Below are 27,982 nucleotides of genomic sequence, written 5' to 3'. Positions count from 1 at the left end.
CAACACGTCTTCATAACTTAATGAGGTATATCTGACTTTAAAGACTATGCTGCAGAAAAAATGTGGATTTCTTAATGGCTGAATACCGTATCTTTCAAGACCACCTGTGATTGGCCAGTCACCCCCTCGTGATGTCTTCTTCCCTATAAGTCTTCAAAGTTTTATTCAAAGGTAACTGGAAAACTCCTGTTATCTTGAAGTTGGTTCATCTCATCCAGGAAGTTTCTTCAGTTCTGAAATTTAATTTGGAAGTATCCAGCTTATAAGTTGTCATAGGAAACAATCACACTAAGACATTAGAGATCACTAATGAGGTCACTATTATCACTAATGAGGCCATTGAGGTGACATGAATCTTTGAACTCTCTAATCAATTCCCTGTTCCTTTTGCCCTGTTCATACAATCCCAGCAAGTTCCCTACAATATCAACATGTGCATTGTTTTGGTCATATGTCCCATGGTGTGAGTTTTTGTGAAACTTCCTGGGGAGATAAGTTAAGGTTGTATAGTAGATGTTAGATTAAATTTGAGGCCACCTCCTGTGTGCAAGGTACGCTTTTCATGTTTCACACAGATGGCTTCTTTCACTACTCTGTCAAACTGCCTGCCTTGTCCAAAAATGTGCATACTATTGTCTTCAAAGGAGTGTCTTTTGGAGACTTATCTGTTGATGACTCTTCACAGAAGAGTCATCTAATCAGATCAAGACTCAACGATCCATCTACATCTCAAGGACAAAGGACTGTCTGCGATTTAGGGTGGGTGAATGATGTGAACAAGTTTTCAACAGGTTTGATCAGACACTCATGCACCCCCCAGCCCAGTCTCACCTGCTGCAAGCCTCCTTATCTTTGATAGCTGCCTGCTTTTCTTCCCCAAACATCACACCTCTCTGATCTCAGCCATCACCCACCCCCGCTGCTTTAGAGAACTCCATCCTGCTCTCCCTCTGCACCATCTTGTCTCTTTCAACACCTCAGGTGAGAAACGAGCTGCAAAAGATCAAGGTGCAAAAGGTCGCAGGTCCAGTTGGCATCAGCTCCAGACTCCATCATAGGATACTTATTCAACAAGTCTGAAGCTGGAGATGATACCACAGCTATGGAAAATTTCCTGTGTGGTACCAATGGAGAAGACCATTCATCTGAAGGATCTTTGTAGCTACAGGCTGCTAGCACTAATCTAAAATTTGATGAAGACTCTAGTGAGGTTGGTCCTCAACTATCTTTGCTCTGTGGAGAAGTCTTTGTTGGATCCAACTTAGTTGGGATAGTACAATCTTTGCAACAAGGGGGATGATGCCATCATTTACCTCTTGCACCGATTTCTTATCCACCTGAAAAAACCTGCAAACACTGAGGATTTGTTCTTTGATTTCTTCATTACTCTAAATATCATGCAGTTCTAAAGCGGGTGGATCACCACCTGTTCTAGTGGAAACTTGACTACTATTTTGGCCAGCCATAGTTTGCAAGATAATAACAGCGGCGGCTGTGTCTCCAACAAGCTAGTCTGCAGTATTGGAGTCCCTCATGGAAGTGTGCTGACACCCTTCCTGTTCACCATTTATGCTACAGACCCCTCAATCAAGACCCCAAGCTGCAATCTATAAAAGTTATTTGATGACTCTGCTATAGTCTGAATCATCACAAGTGCAGTAGAGTCAGTACAGACAGTGGACACAAGACTTTGATGGTGACCTGTGGAGTTATCATCTGATCATGTGGAAAACAAAGGAGCTGGTGAAAATCCACCACAATGAGACTGGTGAACATCAAGGCATTGTAGACATTGAATGGAACTTTTATTAGTACTGGGTGTTCACATGAACATTAAACTAGACTGGAGTCACAACACAGATGCTTTTTACAGAAAGGGTCAGAGCAGACTATGTGCTAAAAAGAAAAACACAATTGCAGGCATCTTCTAATCTGAGAATGCTAATTTTATTGACTATGTATATTTTTCAAATTTTTCTTACGTTGTAAATATGCCCTTAATGTATTGCCTCCTATTCATATTTAATTTCATAATGTCAGTTTTGCATGAATTTGCATGCTTCCATGTCTTTCACTTTGCTTGCATACTCAAATGTACTCACTGACGGACATAAAAGGTTGTTTCTACTCCATGTTCTAATCAATTTATTTCTTAGACAAAATATGCATTTATGGGATTGAATAGCATGGCACTAAAGTCAAAAATAGACACTAAAGTCAGAAGAAGTATTAATGCTGAGCTTTTTACTTGACTTCATCTTAAGTAACAGAGCTTTGTCAATTCAATCTTAATCAACATCACCGATAAACAAAGCACTCACACCACTTTACTATACAGAGGATTCTACATCAAATTGACAAATTTACAGGGAAGATTTTGAGTCATACAAGACAGAGACGTGTGAACAACAGCGCTTTTACTCTACACTGACGATTGGGGATAAACCTGAAAATGGCAAAGAACCATGTTTTGAACAATCTGACCTTTTTTTTATCCAGCTCAAACAAGGATAAAGACAACAAAATGTAATAACTTTCCCCTATCCAATCCATACTTCATGATTATCCCTTACACCAAAACATCGCAAAAAATGGAACTGTCAAAAGAGTCTTGTTGTTCCATTTTCTTTCCCCTGGCCCCCCTACCAGAGACAAACAAACAAACGCCTGTTAGCACATTTCATCAGCTTTAGGGGTTACAGAACAGATTGAGTATCGACAACGGTGGCTGTCGAGGCTTATGGCTCAAAGGCAACCGTCGGGGAAAATCTCAGGAGTAGGAGATGCAATCGAAAGGACCAAAATAATTCAGCAGGACTCGCTCCAGGAACAATCCAGTTTGTCATGTGGAATCACGGACTGTCTTGCAGCACAATGAGAGGCAGTCTCCAAGGACTCTGCTCAGAAGTCAGCATGTGAATGGGTAAGAGTTAGTGCCCCAACTGGCCACTCATTACCTTTTTATCACCTGCAAATTTAGCAACCATAAATCCGTTTCCACACCAATGGTGCTACGCAGATACACAAAAGAGACTCATCAACGAGAAACGATGTTATGTGTCTTGGGATGGGTTGGCCATATATGTTTCCTATTGTATTACACTCTATTCACACCATCTGGGAACATATGGTATGACAGTTTTCCTCCGGATGGCAGTGGCGGTTTCTGATCTTAGTGACATGGCACACCGTTCAGGGTGCAGATACGTAAGGGGGTAGCACGTTTTAAACAACAAGCCAGTTAAGTTTCTTCTTATAAAATCATGTTCTATTGCTTTTGCCCAACCAATGTAAATTGGGTGCATCCCTATGTGGTGAAAAGCAAAAACACGATTGATTAAAACCAGGGCGGAAAAAAGACATTTTCTTCATTGTCCTTTAGTGTTTAGGCTTAGTTCTCACTCCCTTTCTGTACCTAAAGTATAAGTGCAGTGAAAAAGTAGATTTCTATTACTGTTTTTTTCTGTCAAACTTAATTGTTAAGCAAATGTTAATGTTCTGAAAACATAACCAGAGTAAATCCAAAATGCATTGATTCGAGTAGTAAAAATGAAGTCACAAAAGAACTAAGAACAACATACAAAGCACTTCAGGCCTTAATTGCTCATGTTTAGAAGTTAACAATAAGACAGAGAATCAAAAAGTGGCATCTTTATGATTTTTTAAAATATATGGAATATTGAGACAAAAGTGAAACATGTTGTAAGATGTGCGACCCATTACATTAAACCAAACTCAGAACAATGCCATTAAGAGGACATTTAAACAAGGTGACAGTAGCATGATTGTGTGCAGCTGCTTTGGTGCTTCCGGGCCTGGTTGATGTTTGAATTACACTTTCTACCAGAAAATCCTGAAAGAGAATTCCCAGCAATCTGACTTGAATCTCAAGCTTATTTTAACTAAGCAATAGGATGATAACAAGCATAGCAGCAAATCCACCTCTTAAATAAGAAAAAGAAAAGAAAAAATACTTCATGGCAGGAGCCATCAACATTAAGTCATTAGGTTGAGGGGACAAGTACTTTTTCATTTAGTTTCAGGTTAGCATTTGTCTCCTAGAATGAGATTTTAATTATTGCTAAGGGATAAAAATACCGTCTTTTAGCCTATTCAGAATCATCAGTGAGCAATAACTTATCTTAACAGTTTGCATGGTGTGTGGGAGGAAACCAGAAAACACTGACAAACGACTCTTCTCACTTATACATGGCATTTTTAGTGTAGTCTTTTCCATTGGAGAAGTAAGAGGCAAAGCTTTGATTAACTGTTTTCCTCCTACTTAGTTACAGATGATAACGAGCAGCACTCATAGAATCTGATATTGTTTCTACTGTAAAATCTTCTGAGGACAAGAGCTGAATATCCATTTCCCTTTAATCAATTCACAATTTATTCCCCTCCCTCTTTCAATCTCCCTCCCATTTATTATGCATTATTCGCCCTTTTTAAACTATTCTCTACTAACCGTCTTATCTAATTTGGTATTCGGATATGGTTAGAGCTGTTAGCTCAATTAATACAATGACATGCCCTCTGCAATCCATGTTACATTAGGACACATACTCATTTAAACCTCTGCACAAGACATGATAAATCCATACCTTAAAGATGCATTCTTAACAGGCTGCCTTGAATAAATAACAGAGACAAAAGAGTTTTCGTCTTCTACAGGACTGTGCTTTATTTTAGTCTAAGCAGAATATAATAACTAGAGAACTACAGAGTTCAGGATCACTATGGGAGATATCATCCCGAACCAGGGAAACGGGCCCCAGCCAGCGGTATTTAAATTACATTTCTGTTTGAAACAAAAAAAGCAGAAACATTAGCTCAAAATCTTTCAAATCAACAGAAAAAAAAAACATGAATATTTTTAAATACCTAAGAAAATTATAATAAATTTTGAACATTTAATAAAAACTGAAATTACATAGTGAAGCTGGGAATGTAATGATTTATAATACAAAAAAAATATGAACGTAGAATAATGAACACTTTAAAGGTTCTCAATGAATGCTTTTGATTGAAGCAAACTGCTCAGCTAGCTGAGTTTGTTTACATTTTGGTCCTTGTAACCAATGGAAATGGAGGTGGACAACCACGTCCATTATTTGTTTCACAATGGGCTTGAGGCTATAACTGAATCTGGCTAAATGTTTGCTTTAAAGAGCTTTTGGCATCCTCAGAATAAAGTGTCTGACCACTCTTCACAGGTAGTGCTGGGTTTAAGGCAGAATTCCCAACTCACTTTTACAAACCGACTCGACTGGAGCAAAGCGGTGTCACATGATCTACTGTTGGCACAGTGTCTTTAGTGGATTGAGTCACATTAAGTAAGAAGCTGTGGTTGAAACATCCCTTAGGAAGGAGCAGAGAATATGAAACTCAGAGATATGTCAATGATGACAAATAACCCTGAAAAGAATAAAGACATAAAAAGGGTACTGTTACAGGACACCAACAGTGGTTAAAAGACATTAAGATATGACAGCATAGGTCCCAAAACCAATAGGATGGCAAAATTTGATATTTTTTGTCTGTTTTTTTCCTTTTCTCTTTGTTTTGTTTGAGGTTATATTTTCTTTGCTTTGAAACACCACAAGGTCTCAAATAAGATTTTTTTTTTCTTTTTTCCAACAGCCCTGAACCATTAGGACTCAGTTGTGCAATAAACTTTTTTTTTTTCTGAATCCACAGACCAGGTCCATCAATCATCCTTTTACAGTGCAGTTTGCTAATTCTTGTATTGATTTAATAGCTTTCAGAGAGAAAAATCTCTTTGAACTCGTCCATCCACAGGGGATTTCACACAGGGATTGTACGGCCCAAAAAATAAAGAAAAACGATCAAAGGATATCCGATTAAACCTTGTGACAACGGGTTTGCCCAGCTTCAGCGGTTAATAACACAACAGAGTGAAAAAAATAAAGAAACATTTACTGATATGAGTATAAAATCCCCCTTTTTTTAAACAACAGTGTTTCACTTTACAAGAAATAAAACCATTTTATCTTCTGCTTTTGATAAATTATTCAATATGTTCCTTTTCTCAGTTTCACTGAAATATATTAGCCATTCTTTTATTTTTTCTTTTCTTTTTTTTTTTTTTACGCTTGAACATGATCTAATGTACGACCTATAAAGAAAGATAAACAGAATTTAAAAATAAGCTATATTGTATGTACAGGTATAATGCAGCTGTCTGGTTAGGAGAACAGTGGCAGACTGGATCAAGCAATAAGGGGTTCTGCTGGGATTGCTTTGTTGTTTGTCCCTTCCTCCAGTGTCAGCCTAACCATTTATGTATAGTTTCAAACCTTGTGTAATAAATGCTTGAATCCAAAATGGTTTATGTACATGCTAAACAAACTGGTACCTGGAGAGGAAAAGCCTCTGTAACTGCTGCAAAAGCCTAAACTTTTTCTTGTGATTAATTTCTAAAAGTCTACTCGTAGCTGATGTTTTCTTCTCCTTTTTTGCCTCTAACTGTCAAGCGCGGAGCGTTCATACAGACGGATGAACTCTACTGTCACTGCCATATCTGTTCATCAGCTCCAATTGGACTAATCCAATTACTGCACCGGCAATCTTTCTTCTGTCAGAAAAATCATGACATGACGGTGTACACGGAATCTTAATTAACGGATCACTTTGGGGCCATGGCTTAGGTCTGACACTAAGTCAAATAATTTCTAAGCCTTGGTCCGACGCTTACGGTTGTAGGATGCATGTTCACAGCCCAAACCTAAGGGGCTTAAGAGGACTTAAACTCTCCTAAATCCCTGCACTGCTGTGGATACATTTTATAGTGACATCATTGTCCCACAGAGTTGAGCTTCTCAACACAAGTTGCTATAGAGCCTTGCCCTTATTAGTGTTTCAAAGGCTATTTACATTAATACAGAAAAAAAGTCTTGACCTTTATTTCTTGGTGTTGTTAAATGTTGCCACACGCACCTTCAGTCTTTTTCTGTGCATTCTGCTGGATATTAAGATGTGTTTTTGTTACTCTTGGAATTGAATTATGACCATTTAGATCCAAACTGAGAATTTGTTGATACATCAGTCCCCTCTACTGCCTCACACTGTCTCCCTATTTGTCTGCTCGACCTTTTCAGGATCAGGGGTAAGGCAAGGCTCTGAACCTCTCCACTAATCATGACATCATTGTGCCTGATGCCCTGAGCATTGGGAGCGATTTTGTGGAGTTTCAGTTAAGCACGCAGCACCCCCCCCCCCACACCGACACCACCCATTTTCCGCTATTCCCACCCACCATCTTTTTCTATCCAAAATTCCATTTCCAGAGCAAAACCCTTTTAGGTGCCAAAATGAGACGATGGAACAGCTCTTTCCCAATGCAGCTATTAAATGAGAGGCATTAATTTCTTCCCTCCTGTCCAACAGGTTCCTTTAATTATCTCTCTGCTTTCAGTCAATTACATTTTGCTTCCTTTCCTTGACAATCACCGCTATTTCAGAGTGTTATGCACCCAGTGGGTTGGATATTCATATTCCACTCTACTCCTCATAGAATATATGCAACGCTAAACAACAAGTCTTGTAAGTAATAATATGCATGCATCTTTCTTATTTTCTTGCTAAAACATCTCATCAATTTAGAAACCCTCTTTTAAGTTCTTGTTAAGAGAGCAAAACAGAGCTAAAGCAATATTTCATTTCAGAGATGATGACACACCACAGTGAACTGCAAAAGTACTATGGCAATCCTGATTGTTTCTACATTTTTTCACCCAACAGCTACAAATTTACTTAAGTTTATCGGGATTATTTGTGATTTTTTTGTGTGTGTGTGTGAACTTAAATGTGAAAAGTGAGCTGTGCAAATGCACTCAACCCCATTATAAAGATACACCTCATAAATTCAATGCAACCACATTCATTCAAAAAAACCACATAATTGATAATCTGTGTAAATTTTAGTATGCCGTGTGTAATTTGATCACACTGTTCTGCAAAGACCCCATTGGTTTGTTAGAGAAAAAAAAACAACATCAAGAAAACTAACAAACAGCAAACGGATCAGGGATAAAGTTGTGGAGAAGCTTGATGTCGGGTTAAGTCATACAACAAAGCACTGTTTGATCAGTTATCTAGAAAATGGAAAGAATAAGTCAGAAATGCAAATCTCCTAAAGCATCTTCCTAAATTGACAAGCCTGATAAAATTAATCAGAAAAGAAATCCATGGTCTCCATCATAGAACATGGTGATGGCTGGATCAGGCTGAGGGAATTCTTTACTTCACTAGGCAGGGTAATATGTTGGAGTTCATAGGAAGACAGATGGATCTAAGGGCAGGGGCTAGAAAATAAGACATGTTAGGGGTCGCAAGAAACTGAGGCAAAGGCTCAACATCCCAAAGGGCAAAAAACTTGAACATACAGGCTGAGCTGCAATGCAGTGGTTTTGGTCAAAGCATATTAATGTGACAGAATGACCCATTTCAGGCAGACAGTCTGCCAGATGTGCAAAGCTGTTAGAAATAAACTTCTGAATGTGACTGCATCAAACAGTGATTCTACAAAGTATTAACTTGAGGGGGGCTGAATACATCTGTACTCCACACTTTAGAGTTTTTAAGTTTGTAGAACAATATTGAAAATCATGTGTGCTTTTACATCCACTTCATAATGAATGCACTGCAAGGCATTGTATGTGAAAAATGCTAACAAAATACTTTGAAGCTTGTGGTCATAGCATAGCAATTCTGATAAAGTTCAAGCTGTATGAAAACTTTTACTTAGTTCTATATTATTAGAGACAAAGTCCCAAATAACCTTTACCAATATCAACTTTCAGGGAATATGCAAAATCACAATTTGGTAACTTAGTAGTTGCCACTTTTTAGGGTTCAGAGACTGAAAGAGAAGCAGACTTAAAATTTCAACAAGCAAAATGTAAAACTCTAAAAACAAACTTTCTGTCTCATTTTGGTAGCTCTAGTGCACATACGCCACTGTCTCTGCTTTCAATGCTCAACACTTCAGCGCCATCCTTCACAGGGTGTAAAYGTAATCGGAGCACCCTTGTTAAAAGTGTTCAAGTGCTGGTTTCACATTTCCTAATTTAGCTCTGGCATAGCAGGTACATGCTACATGAACGTTGCACTATCAGCCAAGCTAGACAGCAGGAGGCTAAGCTGGGCTGGATTTTGGCTCACTGGGGACTCAACCTGCTATTAGTAGAGGAAACACCACAGCATCTGATTTAAGACGGAAAAGTTCAGTGGAGCGTGCATGCAAGATTTATGTTACTGAGTGTATTTTAGGGATTGCCAAGACAAGCATGGAACATTCAATTGCTCATTGAACATTACTCTGCCAACTGACGGCTTCTGCTTCAAACAGATAATAAACACAAACTGTTCGGAGGATGCAGCCTTTTTCTAACCCACTTCATGCATTCTTCGGCATTTATACCAAAGGTTACGTAGGGAAAAAGTACAAGAAGAAATTTTACGTAATAATTCCATTACAAAATAAAAAATTTGTTGGACATCATTCTTCTCTGAAGAGCTGTGCTTCTGCATATTATGGTACAGTTGAGCAAAAGTGTGCTTTGGAGGTCTCTTAGCAGAAATAGAAGGAGGGAAAAGAAACAAGTCTGAGCAAGTTGTTTTGTAAAATTGGTTGACCTCTATTGCCAACCGCTGAGAAGCAATTTTGTTGCGGATACACAGGACTCTCAGCTGCTACTAGAGCGGGATTGGACATTTCCCACAAAATTGTTGGTTTTGACCCATTTTGTAAGCAACTGTTTTTGGAACAGTTGCTGAGCGGGGAAGGCTAATGCTTTGCTTTACGTTGCACTACTATTTTAGTTTTTGGCACTGCCAATCTGCTCTGCGATTTTAAGGCCAATATGGATTGTTTTGTTTCGCATTCCCCATCCACTCTCCYGGTAAATGTGGCTGTGTTAGTGATGCCAGGTCAGCTGTCAGCAGCCTTGCCAAGGAGTAGGCACAGACATAATTCTCCCTAATCTTCCTTCTGTCACCCATGTGCATGTTGGGAACCATCTCTGCCGTCATCGGGTCCAGGTGATTATCCCTGTGATTTTTCACTTCATTGCTGCTAATGTATAGAGGCTTATGATTGCGGTGTGATTAGGGAATGGTGAAAAGCATGTTTAATATAGTGCAAGAGATAATTGAAGTGTAGTGAGCACAGGCAGTAGCTCAGTAGGTTAAAAAAAAAAATCTAAATCAGTGGGGTGATGGTGAACAGCTGTGATTTGGAAGGGCATGCGTAATGTTCAAACATTAAAAAAAGTCGCAATAAGACGAGGTGGTTGACAAAAGCTTGCATCAGACCTTCAGCCCACTTAAATTGTAGAGGTGGAGCATTAGAAAAATGGAATATGCTGGCACTTCTATTGGTTAACCTCTCCGTGTTGTTGTGTCAAAATCTTGAGGAAAGAGAAGGCAAGAAGAAGGAGTCCAAGCAGGAAGTACGATCTGTTTGGAAATAAATACAGGTTCTTCGGAAGCATACATCACAAATCCATAATATTTGTCGCCAAAGTCTTGACTACCATTTCTAATTTTGTCAGCAACATTGTGCTGCAACAACCATGAAGCATCACTTAAGAAGGATGTAAATGTGATAAGCTGCTGATTTCCTCTCTTCCTGCTCGACTCCTTCTTGCCTTGCCCTGCCTCTTAATGCCAGCTGTCAGTGCTCAGAAGGGCTGGTTTAAGGATGCGAGCTGGTGTTCTGCAGAGCAAATTAGGAAGTGCTCATAGTGACTGAAAACAACCAGCGCTCCTCCCCGACTCCAAACATATTGATCGGGCTATACAGAGGAGTCCACATGTACAGCTCTAAAACAGTCAAAAAAGGCAACAGGACTCTAAATCAAAAAGTGACAGCACTAGAGTGCTTTACTCTGAAAAGCTATGGACGACTTGAGCGAGGACGATGAGTGGTCCCTACATTTCATAGATTTAGTCTGTTTAAAGTAGTAGCTTTTTCTCATAAGTTCCATGTTTTATAAAGGGGGAAAAATGGTCAGGGAATATGCTTAAAGTAAGATTTGTATAATTTAGGTWCAGCTGAGCTAAATGAGCCTTAAAMGCCTACCCTATATCTCCTTGAATGTATTAGATTAAATTTGTGTTTATTTTTATCTGCTAACAGATAAGATGAAACTTTTGTCACTCTAAACTGCAATGCCTCTGCTAGACACAGATAGCCTAGGCTTGTCATTCAGACGTCCCTGCTTTTTTTTTTTTTTCCAGCGTTGACTTGAGTAGAGAAGCACAAGGTTAGTTCATTGCTAAACACAGTTCATTCTGCTGGCAGTTTCAGTAGCTGTTGCCCTACTCCTCCTCTCGTGCCTTTTCGCTGTTCTCTTCATGGTCATCTGTCTGCCTTTTTATCCATCTCATTTCAGTCATGTGTGGCTTCAAAATATACACTTTATGATGCAATACAAAAGGTCAAGGGGAAGGAACAGAAAGAGCGGGAAGAAAAAGACACCCCATGTCCATTTGACTTGGTCTTTTCAGTGGATTGTCGCTTGAACACAAAGGCCAGTGAGAAGCCTTAAATATCTGCACGCTGTCCAGCACAGACATCACGGAGTTCAGTCTTCGTTGTCTCTTGTTTTCCTTTTTAGTCTGCTAGATCAGTCTCTTTAGCTGTCAGAGAGTGCAGTGCCTTATACATCATGATGAGTGGGATATCCAGTGGCTGTTACCTTTACATCTAAGAAAAAATAAATAAAAATGAACATGTGCCGTCCAAAGGCATGGATAAATGTTCGTGTTACTCCCTCTTTCACCAACTTTTAATGGGAAATAAWWWKWTTTTTTTTTTTAACAACAGCAAAAATTTGCAAATGTACTTTTTTTTTCTAGTCTACATCACTATTMTACAACCTGCTGCTAAAATCAGCATCCAGAGCAAAAGATCAGCCCCTATACTACGACTCCATGTCTTTTTTTAATACATTATTTCCATTTTCTTTTATTCGTTCTTACAGTAAGCCACTGGATATTGATTTAATGATTCTTTTTTTCCACTATGAGTAAATACTTGCAGCTACAAGGTATGAGTTTTTAAATATATATTTATATATTTATATATTTATAATCTTTTAAAAAGCATTTAGTCCTTTGGTCCCTATTTCCTAAGGAATGATGCATGTAAATTATCCTGGATTTCCCCACTCCTCTCCTTTTCTTCTTCTTCTTCTTGTTTTTCCACTTCGATGCAGAGCTTGCCCTGTCACAGAGCACAACACCTGTGTAGGCACAAAAACCAAAATGGCAGCAGGCTGGTGTGTGTGTGTTTGTGTATATTAGTGTGTGTGTGCGCGCGCACACGCATGAATTTGCTTCAGTTCTTGTGTTGGCATTTGCACGTATTTATACATGTACAGAGTCTTTTTTTTTTTTAAGTTTTTCATTCATTAAGTGCAGCTTGTTTAATTTCTTGTATGTTTGGTTTATTTTTTTTTAAGATTTTTTTTAAGTGAGTTTATCTGTATCCTGTGTCAGTATGCATGCTTTGAGCATAATGAGTCTATAAAGTTTTTTTTTCTTTTCATCATGTCTAAAAAACAGCAGCAAAAAGTTGGTCTCTGCAAAAAATCTTCTTCCACAGATGCCAAAGCAAAAAAGGGAAAAGAGAGGCATTTGCGAAGAAAGAAAAAACTAAAATGATAATAAAAAACAACAACTCTGGGATCCTTCTTTCAGTCACCCAATCTTTCAGCGGCTTTCCAGGAGGATCAAGGGACCACCCTTTCTTCATGATATGTAGCAGAACGAGGAGTCTTTGTACTTTTACTGCACTTGTGGAAATAAGGTGTTGTGGCCCTTCATCCTGTGACACAGAGAGAGGAAAAGAGAAAGAGACAGGAAAGAATAAGGTGAGTGGATTCAGGAAGGCTGTAGCAAACATGCTCAGGGTTGCTGGCTCCTGGTTATCACACAGACTGACAGGCACAGCCAACAGCGAGAGGAACAGACGGGAAGAAGAAGAAGAAGAAGAAAAAAAACAGTGTGTCAATCACAGCCAGAAATAAGTGGGCTAGAGGTGGGGTGGGAGATCTGTGTTAAAACCATATGGAACAGACATCTACACTGTGACAGCACTAATCCAAGGAAGGCCTAATTTAAACTGACTGGGTTTTTACTGCTCGGAAGAGAAAAGCTGCTTGAGACATTGCTGTCATTCATCTCTTTGTTAATTCCCTACAAACAAACAAAAAAAAACTACAAAAGAACATGAGAGATAAAAAGAAGAAAACAAGTGTTAAAGAGAGTTAAAACTGCGTAATAATTAAAGTGACAGAAAACCGATGGTTAGAAAAGAAATGTGAACATGTCAACAAATGGCCTCTAATTTGGAAACCCTTCCCTGTCTATGTGTTGGATTGACATTATGCACCGGTACTGAATGTGTTGGAGCTGTTAAGCTTTGGATATAAAAGAATATGTTTACTGCCCATCAGGGCTAATATGTTGTGAACTATGATGCAGTTTGAAGAAAGGAAGCAAAATCACAGCAAATCACTCTTTGGGAATGAACATGAAAGGGTCTGACTTTCTGACGGGAACACACGCCTGGGTGCTCTCTTTGTTCTACCTTTCCATTTCTGTAAATGAGCTTGTTACAGTTTCATAATAGATCTGCTTTTGCAGACACACGGCCTAGATTCAAAATTATTTGTTGCGAGTAACAAAGCCAGCCCAGCCATTAGTGACATATGGCACTAACAATCCCAATTACAGGTGCATTCTTTTGTACGTTATAAGGACATTTCTTCCTTTATGTGTAGCACAAATCAAACAGACAGTGGCTTTTAAAATTGATCTATTTTTCCACATGAAAATAGCTTCCTTGAAGGCTATTTCAAACACCAAGTGTGTCAGATCATAAACAATAATTCTTTATTTCTTTAGAAGGTATATTAAAACCAACGTTACCACCTTCTTAGAATGCACCATAAAAGACTCCTCATACTTGAGAATCAGAGTTGAGGCCAGAAAAACTTTATTTCTCACTGTTTGCGCACCCCTCTCCCCACCCTCCCACTGAGTTCAGTGAATAGAAAAACTACAGGAGGGTGAGTCGCCTGCAGCTCTTCTGAAACAGGGCAAGGGAAATTTGATGACTCCTTTCAGGATGGCCTTGGGTGCATCAACAAACCAACTTGCAAAGAAAGGATCTATTTCATTGTGAATCTGTTTGCTGTCAGTTTTCCACCTATCAAGTTGTGTGACATTTGAACAGCAGAAAATAGGAATTTGGAAACTGTCGACATGCTAAAAAAAATAAAAACACAACTACAGCGCAATGTAATTTATACACGTGAAACTGTAATATTTTGTGTTGGGACTACAAACTTGAATATATTTTATTAAAGGTTTTATGCGAAGGACAAACTGAAAAGTTGTAAAGTGTAAATTGAAGGAAATGTGTCACATACTTGGGTGTTTCAGTTTAGATTGGTGTTGGTTTTCTTAGTTTGTTATTAATGTTTGTAAGGTTTTGATACATTCACTTCATTTCTTTCTGTTCATGATTGTTATTTGTACTGTGCAATTCCAGTTTATTTCATCCATCCATCCATTTTCTTACACCCTTGTCCCTTAGTGGGGTYGAGAGGGTTGCCGGTGCCCATCTCCAGCTAACGTTCTGGGCGAGAGGCGGGGTCACCCTGGACAGGTCGCCAGTTTGTCGCAGGGCAACACAGAGACACACAGGACAAACAACCATGCACACACTCACACCTAGGGGCAATTTGGAGAGGCCAATTAACCTGACAGTCATGTTTTTTGGACTGTGGGAGGAAACCGGAGTACCCGGAGAAAACCCACGCAACAGGGAGAACATGCAAACTCCATGCAGAAAGACCGGGGCCGGGAATCGAACCCAGAACCTTCTTGCTGCAAGGCAACAGCTCTACCAACTGCGCCACTGTGCAGCCTCCAGTTTATTTCTTTGTGTTAAATTTTACCTATTTTTTTATGTTCTTCCGTCTGTGTATTTTAGTTTATTCTCTCAGATTAGCATTAGTCTTTTTAGCATTGCTTTAATATTAAAAATCTTATAAATTTAGGGTGGCCATGTTTGTTTTATTTAGGATGTAAAGGATTTAGATATTATCAAAATGACAGTGGGATTAATGCATTTTTAGTTCTACCTCCTACATTTCAGTTTTTTACATGTTCGATCATTGATTATCATAAATTGATCAAGATCTGATCAAATTCTCGCAATGCGCAGCCTTCAAATGTAGCATTTCRAAAACATGGTGCACCTGAAGATGCTCTGGTCGGTTAGGACAAAAGAGGGCAATTCTCTAAGAAATCTTTTAGTAGTTCCAAAAGACCTGGGAGGSCAGAGGTACATCTGTCATTTGAACAATCACCCTGTAAAGTCACTACAGCTACAATAGAGAGGTTTTGATCAAACCATATCCACACAAAGGACACGTGTGTAGTACGTGCTGGAAATGGTTCAGTCAAAGTTCAGATTTAAACTGTGCCGAGTCTGTGGCAAGACTTGAAAACTGATGTTCACTGACACTTGAAGAAATCTGATAATGTCAGCGGTTTGGAGTAAAGGTGGTTTTCTCACAGGGAGGCTGAGCAAAAAGTATGTCACAAGGCCAGGTTTTTTATAAAAATWAAAAAAATTAAAAAAACTATTGAAAACCATCTGCTATTCCATTTCCACTTCACAATTATGTTATTTATTTGTGTTGGTATACAACGTAGATTAGCAGAAAAATTCCTTGAGATCAGTGGTTGAAAAGTGACAACATGAAAGTTCAAGTGGCATGATAACCAGTCAATATTTAGAGTATCTTAAGGRGACTGATTTTGTTTATGTGGGTCTACAGGTCTGCTTCATCTCTTTTATTCCTTTGGCTTTGCATCCTCATGAATAAAAAAATAAAATAAAATGATTCTTATGTTAGACAAACAAAATGGTTTTGCAGACGAATTCCCTGTGTAGAAGGAATGCACAGAATGGTGGAGTGTCAACATTCACCGAAACACAAAGGGAATGCAATCGGTTACTTGAACAAAGGGTCACCTTGGGTATTTCCCATCTAAAGAACTGTTRAGTAGATGAAAAAAAAAGGTMCTTTTTGCAAAATTAAATTTTGGGTTTTGTGAAAGAAGGACACTATGGACATGAATGCAAAGAGATAGAAAAATAAAAAGTACAGTACATCCATACACACAAACCCCACAAGAGGACAAGGTACACGGTACAATGGCACAAAGAGCTAAAGGCCACTTCCAGTTATAATCACCAAACCAACYAGTCAGCATGTCATTTTACAGGTACCAGCCAAGAAATTCATCGACTACCGCACTCCACAAACTGCCAATGTACAATATAAAGTATATATATAATATATATATGAAAGGAGGGCAGAATATAAAGAGATAGAGTTTAGAGATATCAACCAACGCCACGTCATGCAACGCAGTCACAGTCCCACCACATGACGTCATCCAGAAGAAAATGACACCATGGGTTCAACTTACAGCTGTGGGAACTTGGCCCCATGACAGGTGTCGGTGGGGTGTGTGGCTATAGCGGAGAAAGGCCACCTCACACTGTGATTGGCCATGTCAGGTTGCCAGGTTGGTGGGGGTGGAAAAAAAAAAAAAAAAGAAAGAAACAGTGGGATTTTCTTTTCCTTGAGTCAGATTTCAAAGAACCCCCTGTATGTTTGTGCGCCACAATTTCACTTATTTTGCCTGTCAAATCAAATATATTCATTATGATCATTAAACTAGAAAAAAAGACAGTACAACAGAGCAAATGATATTCGGCTCAGCACAGAACATCACAAAGGTCTTTATTTGTTCTTCTGTCTGGTGGTAAAACATTCCCAAACTGACAACATTTGCAGGTTAAGAGGTTGAATTTACGTTTATATTCACAAAGATAACCCTAACGGCAGAAATGCATATTTCAGAAACTTGTCCTGTCTTCAGTAATTGGATTTGCCTTGCATTGTTTGCTGTGAGGRTGGCTGTACAGTGAGTGCTTCACTGCTTTTTTGCATTAAGTTTATCTTTAAGACACAGAATGGAATTTTAGAGTAGCGAGGCTCCTGAGACCAGAAGAGAAGAATGCTGTCTGATCTTGTTTTTAATTCAACTTCAAAGCAACATTGTCAGAGTCAGAGAAAACAGCAGCCTCTGTACTTATCTACATATTGGAAGTTTTTTTTATATATATATTTAAAAAGAAGCATTTTGCAGTTTGCATTTGTAGCAATTGAGATTATGGAATAACAGAATTAAAAAATATAGACAAGTTACTGTTACTGTAATATTTTGTTTGTGGATGTGCATCTCTGYAAATCAGAATGTTAAAAAGTTTTTGTTACTTTTGATTAATGTGGCATGCAGTTAATGAAAACCCAAAATTAAGTTTTTCAGGAAAGTAAAATATTATGCAAGACTGATAAAAAAATAAGTTTTTAAAAGAAAAATGAGACAACTGAAATGTATTACAAGTATACTTGGTTGGAGCTTCTTTTGCATGAATTGCTTAATCATTTGGTGGTTTGGAGGTGATCAACCTTTGGCTCTGTGRGTGTAAAGGAAGCTTAGGTTTTTCTAACAGCCTTCGGCTCTTCGGCATTGTTGGATCTGGTGTCTCTTTTCTTCCTATTGACCTAAACCCCGTAGAGAAGCTACATGATTAAGGGCAGGGAAGTTTGCTGACCAGGCAAGCACAGATATATTAAGGTCATCAGATCAGGCATTGATGTTTTTGTCAGTGTGGACAGGTGCAATATCTTTCAGGAAAAGGAAATCAACATCTCTGTTAGTCTTTTCATTAGACGAAAGGAGGAAGTCCTCTAAATTTTCCTTGGTAGATAGCTGTGCTGACTTTGGAGTGGGTGAAATTCAATTAACTGCCACCAGAAGAACATGGCTCCAAACTCATCACTGACAGTGGGAACCTTAAAATGGACCTCAAGTAATTTACTTGAGGTCTATGAACCTCTCTTACGTTACATTTATTTTAAAATGAAATGCACAATTTTCAATCTGAGAGGACCTTGGGACAGAAATCTTTCTCTCTTTCTTTCTCTTAGATCAAGTAAGGTGCTTTTGTGATCTCTCTGGTGTTTTTCTTGTGGAGTATCTAAGTGGTTGTCTGCTAAATAACTGCACAGCAGTCTTTTCCTTGATTATATTGAACATATATAGTATTTCTGTACTTAAAATGTTTTTTGTTAGTCTTATGTACTTTTTAAAATTTAACAAACAAATTTCCTGGTTTTTATTAGCTTAACAATGACCACTTAGAATGTATTTCTTGGTGTATTATAATATATAGTGAGTTTTAATATTTAAAGATAATTAACTTATAACAATTTTCACTTTTTTGAGATGTTCCTGTGTCATTGTTGTTCTTTAAGAAACTAAAAACCTTAAACTTTGAAAAAATAAACATGAATAAAAAATGGACTCAGTGTTTTTCTTGGCTTATTGCCAGTTTTGCTGCGTTTTTTTTTTTTTTTTTCCTTTTCTAAACTACAGCTACAGAAATGGTCTGGTAACTTCAGAGAAAGTGAAATGGACTGAGCCGGACGAGAGACAAAGGAGGACGTTGAAACGTTCAAACACACACACACACACACACACCAACAGGCACAAACACACTTCCTGATTAAGTGACGGAATGTTAATGTGGGTAATGGATTTACTTTGTGACTTTTAAAGTATATCCTAATGACTGCTCTGTCATCCGGCAGAGTCGCAGGATATTTACCATTTGTCCCTGTGACTGTGATAAATCAAATTCACCCTACCATCTTTTTTCCTCTTTGTGTGTCAGCTTTGAAAGCTTCTCCGCAATTAGCAGGCCATAGCTCCATTCAAATGCTGTCAGGGAACTGATAGAAGGTGCATTTATCATTTGTACTGCATATGCCATCCTGTGGCTTTTAAAGAGGCACATCTAAAACAAGCAAGTGGTAATGCCATGCATTCATTTATGGGGGTATTGAATCCAGGCTTATGTTATTGTAATGAAAAGTAGTCCTGCCAGTTGGGATTTGAGAGCATGCATCTATATTATTTTTGCGCTTGGCAGCTGTGGTTTGTAAACAGATGGGCGATGATTATTTGAATCAGTTGTGACACTGTGAAATTAGTCTATTCAGGGATCCTRGTGCTAAGAGCAAGCCACGTCTATATTGGTATATATGAAAGCTCATATGTTCTGGGATCAAAATGTGAAGTAATCAAGATATTCGGAGGCAAGTAAACCAGAAGATCACCCAGAAAGGTAACCGTGAGGCTTAGTAGGATTCCTTTGTTGCTGTTGCACTTCACAGGAGTACCMGAAACATGTTCACGTAATATTTAAACACATTTAGGGAAGTATTCAACAAATGCACTGTGTATAAATTAAAGCCATAACTGGCCAAAGGAAAAAAAAATTTAAATAAATGTGATGCATAAAATATTGCTGCAATACTTACATTGGAGGGTGTCCCTGCCAATGTGAAGTATCTTAAACTACGTTTTGCTCCGTAACGTTTAAGTCAATATAGAATAGAATAGTAGAAACTGACACATTTATTCGAGTTATTAAATTCTGTTTACTTATTCATAAGTATTCTTATGCATTAAAATAAAWTGCTAGCGACATGTCCATCTAGTACCCCACTTCCCACTTCCAGTGACCACAGGAGATCCTGTGGTCACAGGAAGTGACCTCACACCCATCCCATGACCCCACAGGATCTGTGAGTATAGAAAATGGTTGGGTGGGTCATTATTAGCGCATTTATTTTGATAAAATTGCAAATGTTGCATAAGTATAGCTTAAGAATTGMTCAACATTACAGGTTAGCTTAGTAGATCTTACTATTAGTTAAAAGCAAATATTAAGTGTTAGATTAAAATTTGCCCCTCCTAATAAATAAATAAATATTTATTATTGCCCCTCTCTTGATCAGTTTCTTGCTATCGTGCATTTTCTACCTGAAAATCGACATGAGTGAAGGCGCAGCATCAACTTTGTCTAGAAGTTGACTCAAATGTAATGCCGAGCTATTTTAGGCGGAACATTTTTGCCAATTGGGATTTGTAACCTAAAGCTAAACACTCTGAATCTCTTGCCAATGCTATGCCAATCAGTCAAGTGAGAAAGAACAGCAATGTTGCCCCAGAGCTCCATGCAGGTACAAATTTAATTTAATAAACCACAGAGAAAGCACTTTTTTGTGTAACCTGATAAAAATCTCTAGAAGGTGTTTGTGTAAACATGAACCTCTTAGAATTGAAGAATTTTTGGCATCTTTGTAAAATGAAAACTTATGACATGAGACTGTTACCGTAACAAYAGTCATATCATGAATCTTAACAGTGCAGAGACTAAGTTAGATCTCAATGAAATAGTTGAGTTTTACCAAACTTTATCACATCTGATGTGAACTGAAACAAGTGATTAGAGGCAATGAGATGTAGATGATTAAAATGGTAAATCTTACTACTAAATGCTAATACAAAMATTTCTCCCTCAAAAAAGTAAATCAAAGATCCTTTGCAATGAATGGTTTCCATGATAATTTGAGACAGCTACTGTTGTAAATCAAGAAATACCATAGTATGCTACGCCATAAGTGGTACTGCACCTGTTTATGGACAGCAGACGAGTCAGTAAGGTCGGTTGGCGTCCTTTGGCCGCTTTAGCTGCACCTTCAGCCTCTTCATGCCTATCTGGAAGCCATTCATAGCCTGGATAGCGGCCTGAGCACTGGATGGGTTATCGAAACTCACAAAGCCTGAGAAAAGGCCACAAAGTAGAAAGAAGGTGAGACAAGGGACGGGGATTGAGAACACAGAAAGGAAGGGGAGAAGACACAAAAAACACAGGACAGGTTAGATGAAAGAAAAGCAAAAAAAAAAAAAAAAAACTATAAAAATCCTTTTGAACTTTCAACAATGACAGAACAAAAGGTCTTTGATTTGCTTTTTAGTAGATTAATTGAAAGTCTTTGAATTTAAAAKATTGCATAAAATAACTCAAAGGCTAATAGCAGATATATTAGAAATCAAATGAAAAAGAGGTATTTGTTACCAGGAGGTGAAAAAATAAATATATATATATATATATATATATATATATTTAATAGATTAGAACCAACAAAAATGTCTCAAACCAGATGTGCAGCAGCTATAACCGGATTGTTTGAGCCTTAAACGAAAAGCATCTCTCTGTGAATATATGTCTTCATTTTACGTGTGTGACTGAGCATCTATCCGAGTAAAGAGCAGAGGGCACGGGGTTGTGATGAGACGCTCGGAGCAAGGTGTGTAGGACGGAGGTGCCTGCTGCTCGCAGTTATCATTTAGGTGCTGAGGCAGAGTGAACCAACAGCTGCCCCCGCYGGGACTCCTTGCCTCCTCTTATCAGACACCTCTGTGATTGACGGCCAGAATTTTCCGCCTGCCAGCTGATTTGATCACACCGCTATGGGTCCAATTTAATTTGGGGGGAGAGGGCAGGCTTTTGTCAGTGTAGGTGAGATAAGGCTGCTGCTTTACAAACCCTTTAAACAAACTGAGCAGGGAAAGGGCGTGTCAGTTGGTAGCGATCCCAGTCCTACACACACACAGGCACACGCACGTACACACGCACACACACCCACTCCTGCAATCCCTGAATTTAATAAATGTGCAGACTTTACATTTATATCCTTGTGACAAAATAATGATAGAAATCTGAAGGTCAAAAGGCAGGAAGCAAACTTTAACGTACGTGCACATTGCAGTGGCAGTATTAAACTCTTGATCTGTCCATTTTCATTTTCTTTTCAGTCAAAGATCCAGCATGCGATACCTTTGCAAACTCAAACAAAATCAGCATAGTTGTTATAAAAATTCAACGTAACCTTGGCGTGTACGGGGGTAAATAAAAAGTATTTTCCAGGGATTTTGTGCGACAAAAATGTAGAATCCATGATGGACTATATGATGGTGAGCTTACTAGGTTCTACTACAGCAAAGCATCTTCAAACCTCTTGTTTTTTTTCCATTTTAAGAAGAATTAAATGTGGGACCCTAAATACTTCTGAAAAGAAACTGCTTTGTTTTATATTTTATAGAAAACTTTACAATCTATGCATAATTTTGGAGTGTTGTTTATATTATTTACATTTTTCAGTAATGTTAAATGTCGTAGGGTGTCCCAATTACTTTTTTAATATTAATATTTAGTTTTTAATTATTTTTGAGTGGAGGAAAACTGGCACATCAAAGTATCTCGCATTATGTGGGATACTTTTCTTCAGCAGAGATCAGGAAGCTGGCCGGAGATGTTAGGAAGATGGACTGCATTAAAAATAGGGGATATCTGGTGGAAACCGTGTTAGAGGAACAAGACTGGGGAGCAGATCACCTTCCAGCAAGACAGATACTTGACGTATGCCGCTGGAGGTACAACGTGAAGGTTTGAAGCACATTCACACTTGAAGAACGGCCTAAATCAAGTAACAATTATGTGTCAAGACTTGAACATTTCATTTCACAAGTGCTCTCAGTCCTATCCGAGTGAGTTCGAGCTATTTTCAATGTAATAAAGGGCTTACGAAATAATGACTCAAGTGGGCTTATTTCCAAATACATGTCACGTATTTTAGTCTTCGTACTCAAAACAGACAGATGTACTCAACTAAAAAGATGTCTAAACAGACTGTGATGCTTCTCATGTATTGAGAGCCTAAAAACTTTCACCAAATTTCTTTGTAAAATCATGTTCAGATTGCTCAGCTTTTATTTAAACACTCATTCTCATAAAACACCTTTTAGCATCTTGCACAATCTTGAAATTATTTCACGTCTGCTTCAGAAAAACTAGGTTTTGCAAGTAAAGATTTGAATGCAATAATTCAGCATTTGAGAATTTAAGCAATTTTATTCAAAGAAAYAATTGAGATATTCCAAAGGTTCTGTTATTCAAAGAAATAAATGTGAGAATTGAAGATTCCAGTTGAAATAAGTGTTTTTTCAGSTWACATCTTAATTACTCTCTATTGTGGGAGTGATGAGGTCACCTCCTGTTTGCCCCTTTCCTTGTTGACTGACAGATAGTGTAAGTGAGAGGCATATGTTCGGCGGAGAACACATGCAGTGGATGAGAGAGAGAGCCTGTCCTGAGATGGACAGAYGAGAAAGGTGAGAAAGAAGAGAGAGACAGTTTCAGATATGCTACRATGAAGAGAAACTGATAGAAAGCCAATGATGGGAGACTCTCTCTCCCTTTGGTTGTCTCCTGGGTGCTGCTGTCCAACTGAATCAACAGCAAGTTCCCCACCAGTCTATTATTATCTCTTTAAGTCCATGGATTCCCACCTGTGCCACCTCCACCCAGATGAACTGGTTTAGTGAGTGGGAGAGTGAACAAAAGAAGAGGAGGGGGATGGGATGCTGCTGAGGCCCCCAGCTGAAGGCTGCCGGGGAGAGTCTCTGAAAACTTTAAGAAGGTATCCAGTCTAGCTTGTCTTTGAAATTGCATAACAACAACAACAACAACAACAACAATATTGGACAAAAAAAATTCAAATCTTAAATATTTGCTCCATAAAGTAAAATTTAGTTGACAAATTTGAGCAGAAACTCCATCTTCCTAACAGTTCAAATCTTTCCACATCTTGTCATGWTAAAATCACTAACTGTAGTATCATTTTGAGGTTATGCAAACCTTTGTCTTGGACTKTATRCACCAACCCAAAGGTTTAACTTTAGGGGGTTCGGGAGGGTTGAAACTAGATGTCTGCAAACTTTTCTGACTTTTGCTTGCAATAAAAATTTGAAAGCCATTTCCTTTCACCACAACATGTCTCAATCAGCTTTGCACGTCTRGGACTGAAATTGTGGGCTGTTCTTCCATGCAAAATAGTTCAGTCAAACTAGATGGATAGTGTCTGTTGTCATTTATTTTATTAGGTCTTGCCACCAGTTTTCTTTGAAAATGCTGTTTGGAGTTTGACTAGGCTATTRTTACACGTCTATGATCTACCCCCTTCCTTTGTGGCTTTGGCTGTCCGTTTAGGGCTTTTGTCCTACTGAAAGGTCCCAGTGTCAAGGCTTTTTTCMGACTAACAGGTTTTCTCTATGGATTGTTCTCTATTTAGTTCCATCCATCATGCCATGTAGTCTGAGGAGGTTCCCTGTTGCTGCTGGAGAAAGAACATCCCCATTGAAAGACYCAACCACTGACACATTTTAGTGGGGATGGTGTGTCCAGTTTTGGTCTAGTCTGACCCRAGCTGCTGTGTCAGCCACTTGGCTTGTCAATAAACAGCTCTCTCCATGACAGATTGTCCCACCTGAGCTGGCGATCTCTGGTGCTCATCCAGAGTCACCAATGGTTTWGATGAGGTTTCTCTTAATAATGTACTAAAGTGTTAAGTGAGGCTTAGAGCTGCCTTGCTTTGATAGCTTGAAGCACTTCCAAGTGTTAACCAAATTCTRTGTTGAGCAATTCACATACTGCAGAAGTCTGCAGGGATTTACACGATTTTTAAGTCAGTCTTATTTTCTGCTAGTGGCTATTAATCTGAATTATCAACCACACAGTTTGCTGTTTGGTTTCCCTTCATGTGATGCATTAGTAAGCATTGCTTTAAATTTCTCCCAGTCTCCATCTGTGCACACATCCACATATAGCACTGCTTTTAAACTGTTGTTTGAACTTTGATACTGATAGAATCAAAGTTTAGCTTAATGCTTACAGACATCCCTTCTGTGGCTGCCTTGTATAAAAGCAATAGGATGTATCTTTAGAAAAGAGCACAAAATGCAGCAACTCTGTGATTTTATGAAAAAAGAAAACAACAACAACAAACCTGGTTTATTATTTTCATCCAGTCATTGTGTCTTTTTGACTCACCAAAGCATTTGCTCTGATTGGTGGCTCGGTCCACGAAGACTTTGGCAGAGATGACGTTGCCGAAAGGAAGGAACATTTGCATGAGCTCAGCATCTCCAAACTCCTGGGGCAGGTGATAAATAAACAGGTTGCAACCTTCCGGCCCTGGTGATGAGAGAATTACAGCAGGAGGATTATACGGAGGCATAAACAGGAGATGCCCAGTGAGAAATGGACTGATTCTAATAGCGCAGGTGGGAAAAATATATCTGCAAAATGACTAAGACAAAAATTTAATGGTTACATGTTAAACGTCAATTTATTATAATGTTCCAATTATGTTTATGTGTAATCCAGCTGAATAATATATAGAAGGCTGCTGTTTAACACAATAGATTAATAACAGTATGGCCAATGGCATTTCCTTAAAGTGAGCTATACACTTCCTGTGTATCTGGTCAGTTCATAAGGAAATATGCTGGTAATAATAATATATGCTACATCTTAAAAATGGACATACCTCTACTAAAATTCTGGGGATTTGTGAGGTAAAACCCCCCCCAACAAAACACGATAAATTATATACAAACTTCCTCTGCTTTTAAAATGACAATCAGCTACGCCCAAAAGTGTTCATACATACATTCAAGTACAGTTAAAGTAATCTTTTAATTTCACCAACATGCTTACTATGACTGCACATAAAAATGCACATATTACCCCACAAAAATAACCTTTCTTCCCACCTTTTATTGTTTCTGTCTTGTCAGAAGGAAACAAAAAAAAAAGAATAAAAATGCCACAATATATTGTGTTCACAACTAACCTGATTCTGTCTGTGAGCTGTAATTATTACCTGCTTAATCAATTACATTATTTAGCGTGTAACCATTCCACGTCTAAGATGCAAAAGTTTTCCAAATCCTTCAAATTATCAGGTAACCCTCAAAAATGAGTTATTTCTGGTCACTGGTTAGGTCACTCCACAACTTTGCATCTGATAAACCTTTTCTATTTCTGATTTGTTATATTGTAGGGATGGTGATGCAAGTATGATAGTATAATAGTGTTTATATATAAATGGTGCTGTTTTCCATAGTTTGTCTGGTATTTTAGACTCTCTGGACTTGGGTCTAATTTATCTATGTGACTTATCTAGGTTAATCTGACATACATGCCTGTTAAAACATCTATTTTATGTGGCTGCAGTTTACATTTGGGGAAACCTCCGACTACTGTGGATGGTTTTTCTTGACATGGTAAGGGGTAGCAAACTCCTGGTTCTGCTGGAGGTTTCTTCCTTTAAAAGCTGGTTTTCCTTTTCCTTTCCGTTGTCACTATATGTATCCTCAGAATGAGGAACTGCCAGAAGGAGTGAATGCTGCAACTCAGAAACTTGATGCAATCTGCTTGGTTTCCTTAAACAGAAAACTTTTGAATTTACTTTCTTTTTGTCAAGTGCTTTCAAACAGTATGTGTTGTGAATCACAGATGTTTGTATTCTTCTACTGACTGGTACCTTTGTATTATGCAAGTTTTTACAGCTTTTTAATGTTGTTTTTCTCACAGATTCTTTCTTTTTCTTGAATAATTTAGGATACATGTCACATTAAACTTGGAAGAATTTTTGACATGAATCACAAAAAAATATTTTTCAACAGCAGTATGTCGACTTCTGAAAGCCACTGCATGACAGCACAAAAAGAGAAATAAGGAGAAAAAGCAGAAACACCAGGGGTTGATTGAGAGAGAAAAGCTGAGACAGTTATTGGGAGAGTGAAGCACTGAGACATGGAGAAACACAGAGAGGAGGCAGAGCACACATTAAGACATAAGCCAAGTTTTTGCTCCAATTACTGTGTGACAGTAGGACTGTCTTCCAATCTCTCCCCATCCCTCCACACTCATCTACCCAGCTGCCACATTTGTACTGGCCAATCTGGATAAAGGCAGGAATGAACTGGAGGGAAACAGAGAGAGGGAGAGAAAGATCACGAAAGCCAGCCATGGACACAGAGGGGGGGGAGGGAGGGAGCGAGACCAACTTGATGGACTCAGGGACAGTAAGCTTGGAGCTGGCTGCTTGTCTAAGTTTCTCTCCTGTCTCATTGCTCAGGGTGATAGCATGACGAGATGAGACTGGGTCTGGTGAGAAGGCTGATAAGAGGGCTGCTGTGGTAGCTGGCTCTAGTGCCGCTATGCCTCAGCATGATAAAGGGCGCGCACACACGCACACACACGCATCCACGCAAGCGCACACACACGGCAAGAAAGAGAAGTTTGCAGAATTGTGCTTTTTTTAACAGAAGATGAAGTTATTTCCTCTAAGGTGTAGGTCTTTATATTAGCCTAGAAAACATAAGACACTTTGTTTTGAAATTGAAAGGCCACTTCTCGCAGTCTTTTCTTAAACATTTATGCCTTCTGCAACATTAGCTGTGTTTACAATTTGTAACTGAATGTCTTAAAAAGCAATTTTCTATTTTATCAGATGAGGACTGAACAGATGAAACGAATAACCATGTACTAGGAGCATATACTCAGAGATGCAGAGTAGCTAAAAAAAAAAAACCCTGAAAAACAAACATTTGGTCCAGATAAAGTTGCACTGTTAGTGTTAAAAAAATTGTACATAAGATTATTTATATATTTTAATACTTTGGATTATGTTTAGAAATATCATTATCCTTCAGAGTTTTTCCACTTTTATATTTTCAAGGGTCCTCTTAAATCTGCTCAGAAAGAAGAATGATTGTTTCATCTTCTTTAGTAATGAATTTCATTGGGTTTCATTTTCACATTTGCCTAAATTTGATTTTGTCTTGACCTCTGTAATTGTTCCAGTATTTTTCTTCTTTCAACTTTTCTGATAATGGTTTCAATTGAAATTGTTTCATTTTGTGAATATACCACTATTCCACCATCTTCAGTGAGACATTTGTGCTTTAAAAAAGGACGAATGTCCTTATATATACATATACATATACATACATACACACATATATACATACACATACATACACACATATATACATATATATACATATATACATACACACATATATACATATACATATA

At 38.3% G+C, this 27,982-nt stretch overlaps 1 protein-coding gene across 10 annotated transcripts in view; it reads right to left on the bottom strand.

The window, feature by feature from the left end:
• Nucleotides 1–5,677: 5,677 nt before the first annotated feature.
• The window catches only part of celf6 (CUGBP Elav-like family member 6), a 161,429-nt gene continuing 139,124 nt past the window's right edge, over nt 5,678–27,982 (bottom strand). For 8 of the 10 annotated variants that reach the window (XM_017303994.1, XM_017303998.1, XM_017303995.1 and 5 more), the window contains 3 exons: nt 24,926–25,069; nt 20,667–20,816; nt 5,678–12,856 (listed from right to left, as the gene is read on the bottom strand). In XM_017303994.1, coding sequence (XP_017159483.1) covers nt 20,689–20,816; nt 24,926–25,069 — 272 coding nt within the window. In that variant the 3' untranslated portion in view covers nt 5,678–12,856; nt 20,667–20,688. Of the gene's footprint in view, nt 12,857–16,542; nt 16,615–16,651; nt 16,759–20,666; nt 20,817–24,925; nt 25,070–27,982 lie in introns of those variants that run through there. The other 2 variants (XR_533376.2, XM_017303992.1) reach the window with 2 other exon arrangements.

Source organism: Poecilia reticulata, linkage group LG3 (assembly GCF_000633615.1).
Source record: "Poecilia reticulata strain Guanapo linkage group LG3, Guppy_female_1.0+MT, whole genome shotgun sequence".
Taxonomy (NCBI): domain Eukaryota; kingdom Metazoa; phylum Chordata; class Actinopteri; order Cyprinodontiformes; family Poeciliidae; genus Poecilia; species Poecilia reticulata.
Note: the sequence above shows the minus strand (reverse complement) of the source record. Positions and strands in the feature narration are given on the sequence as shown.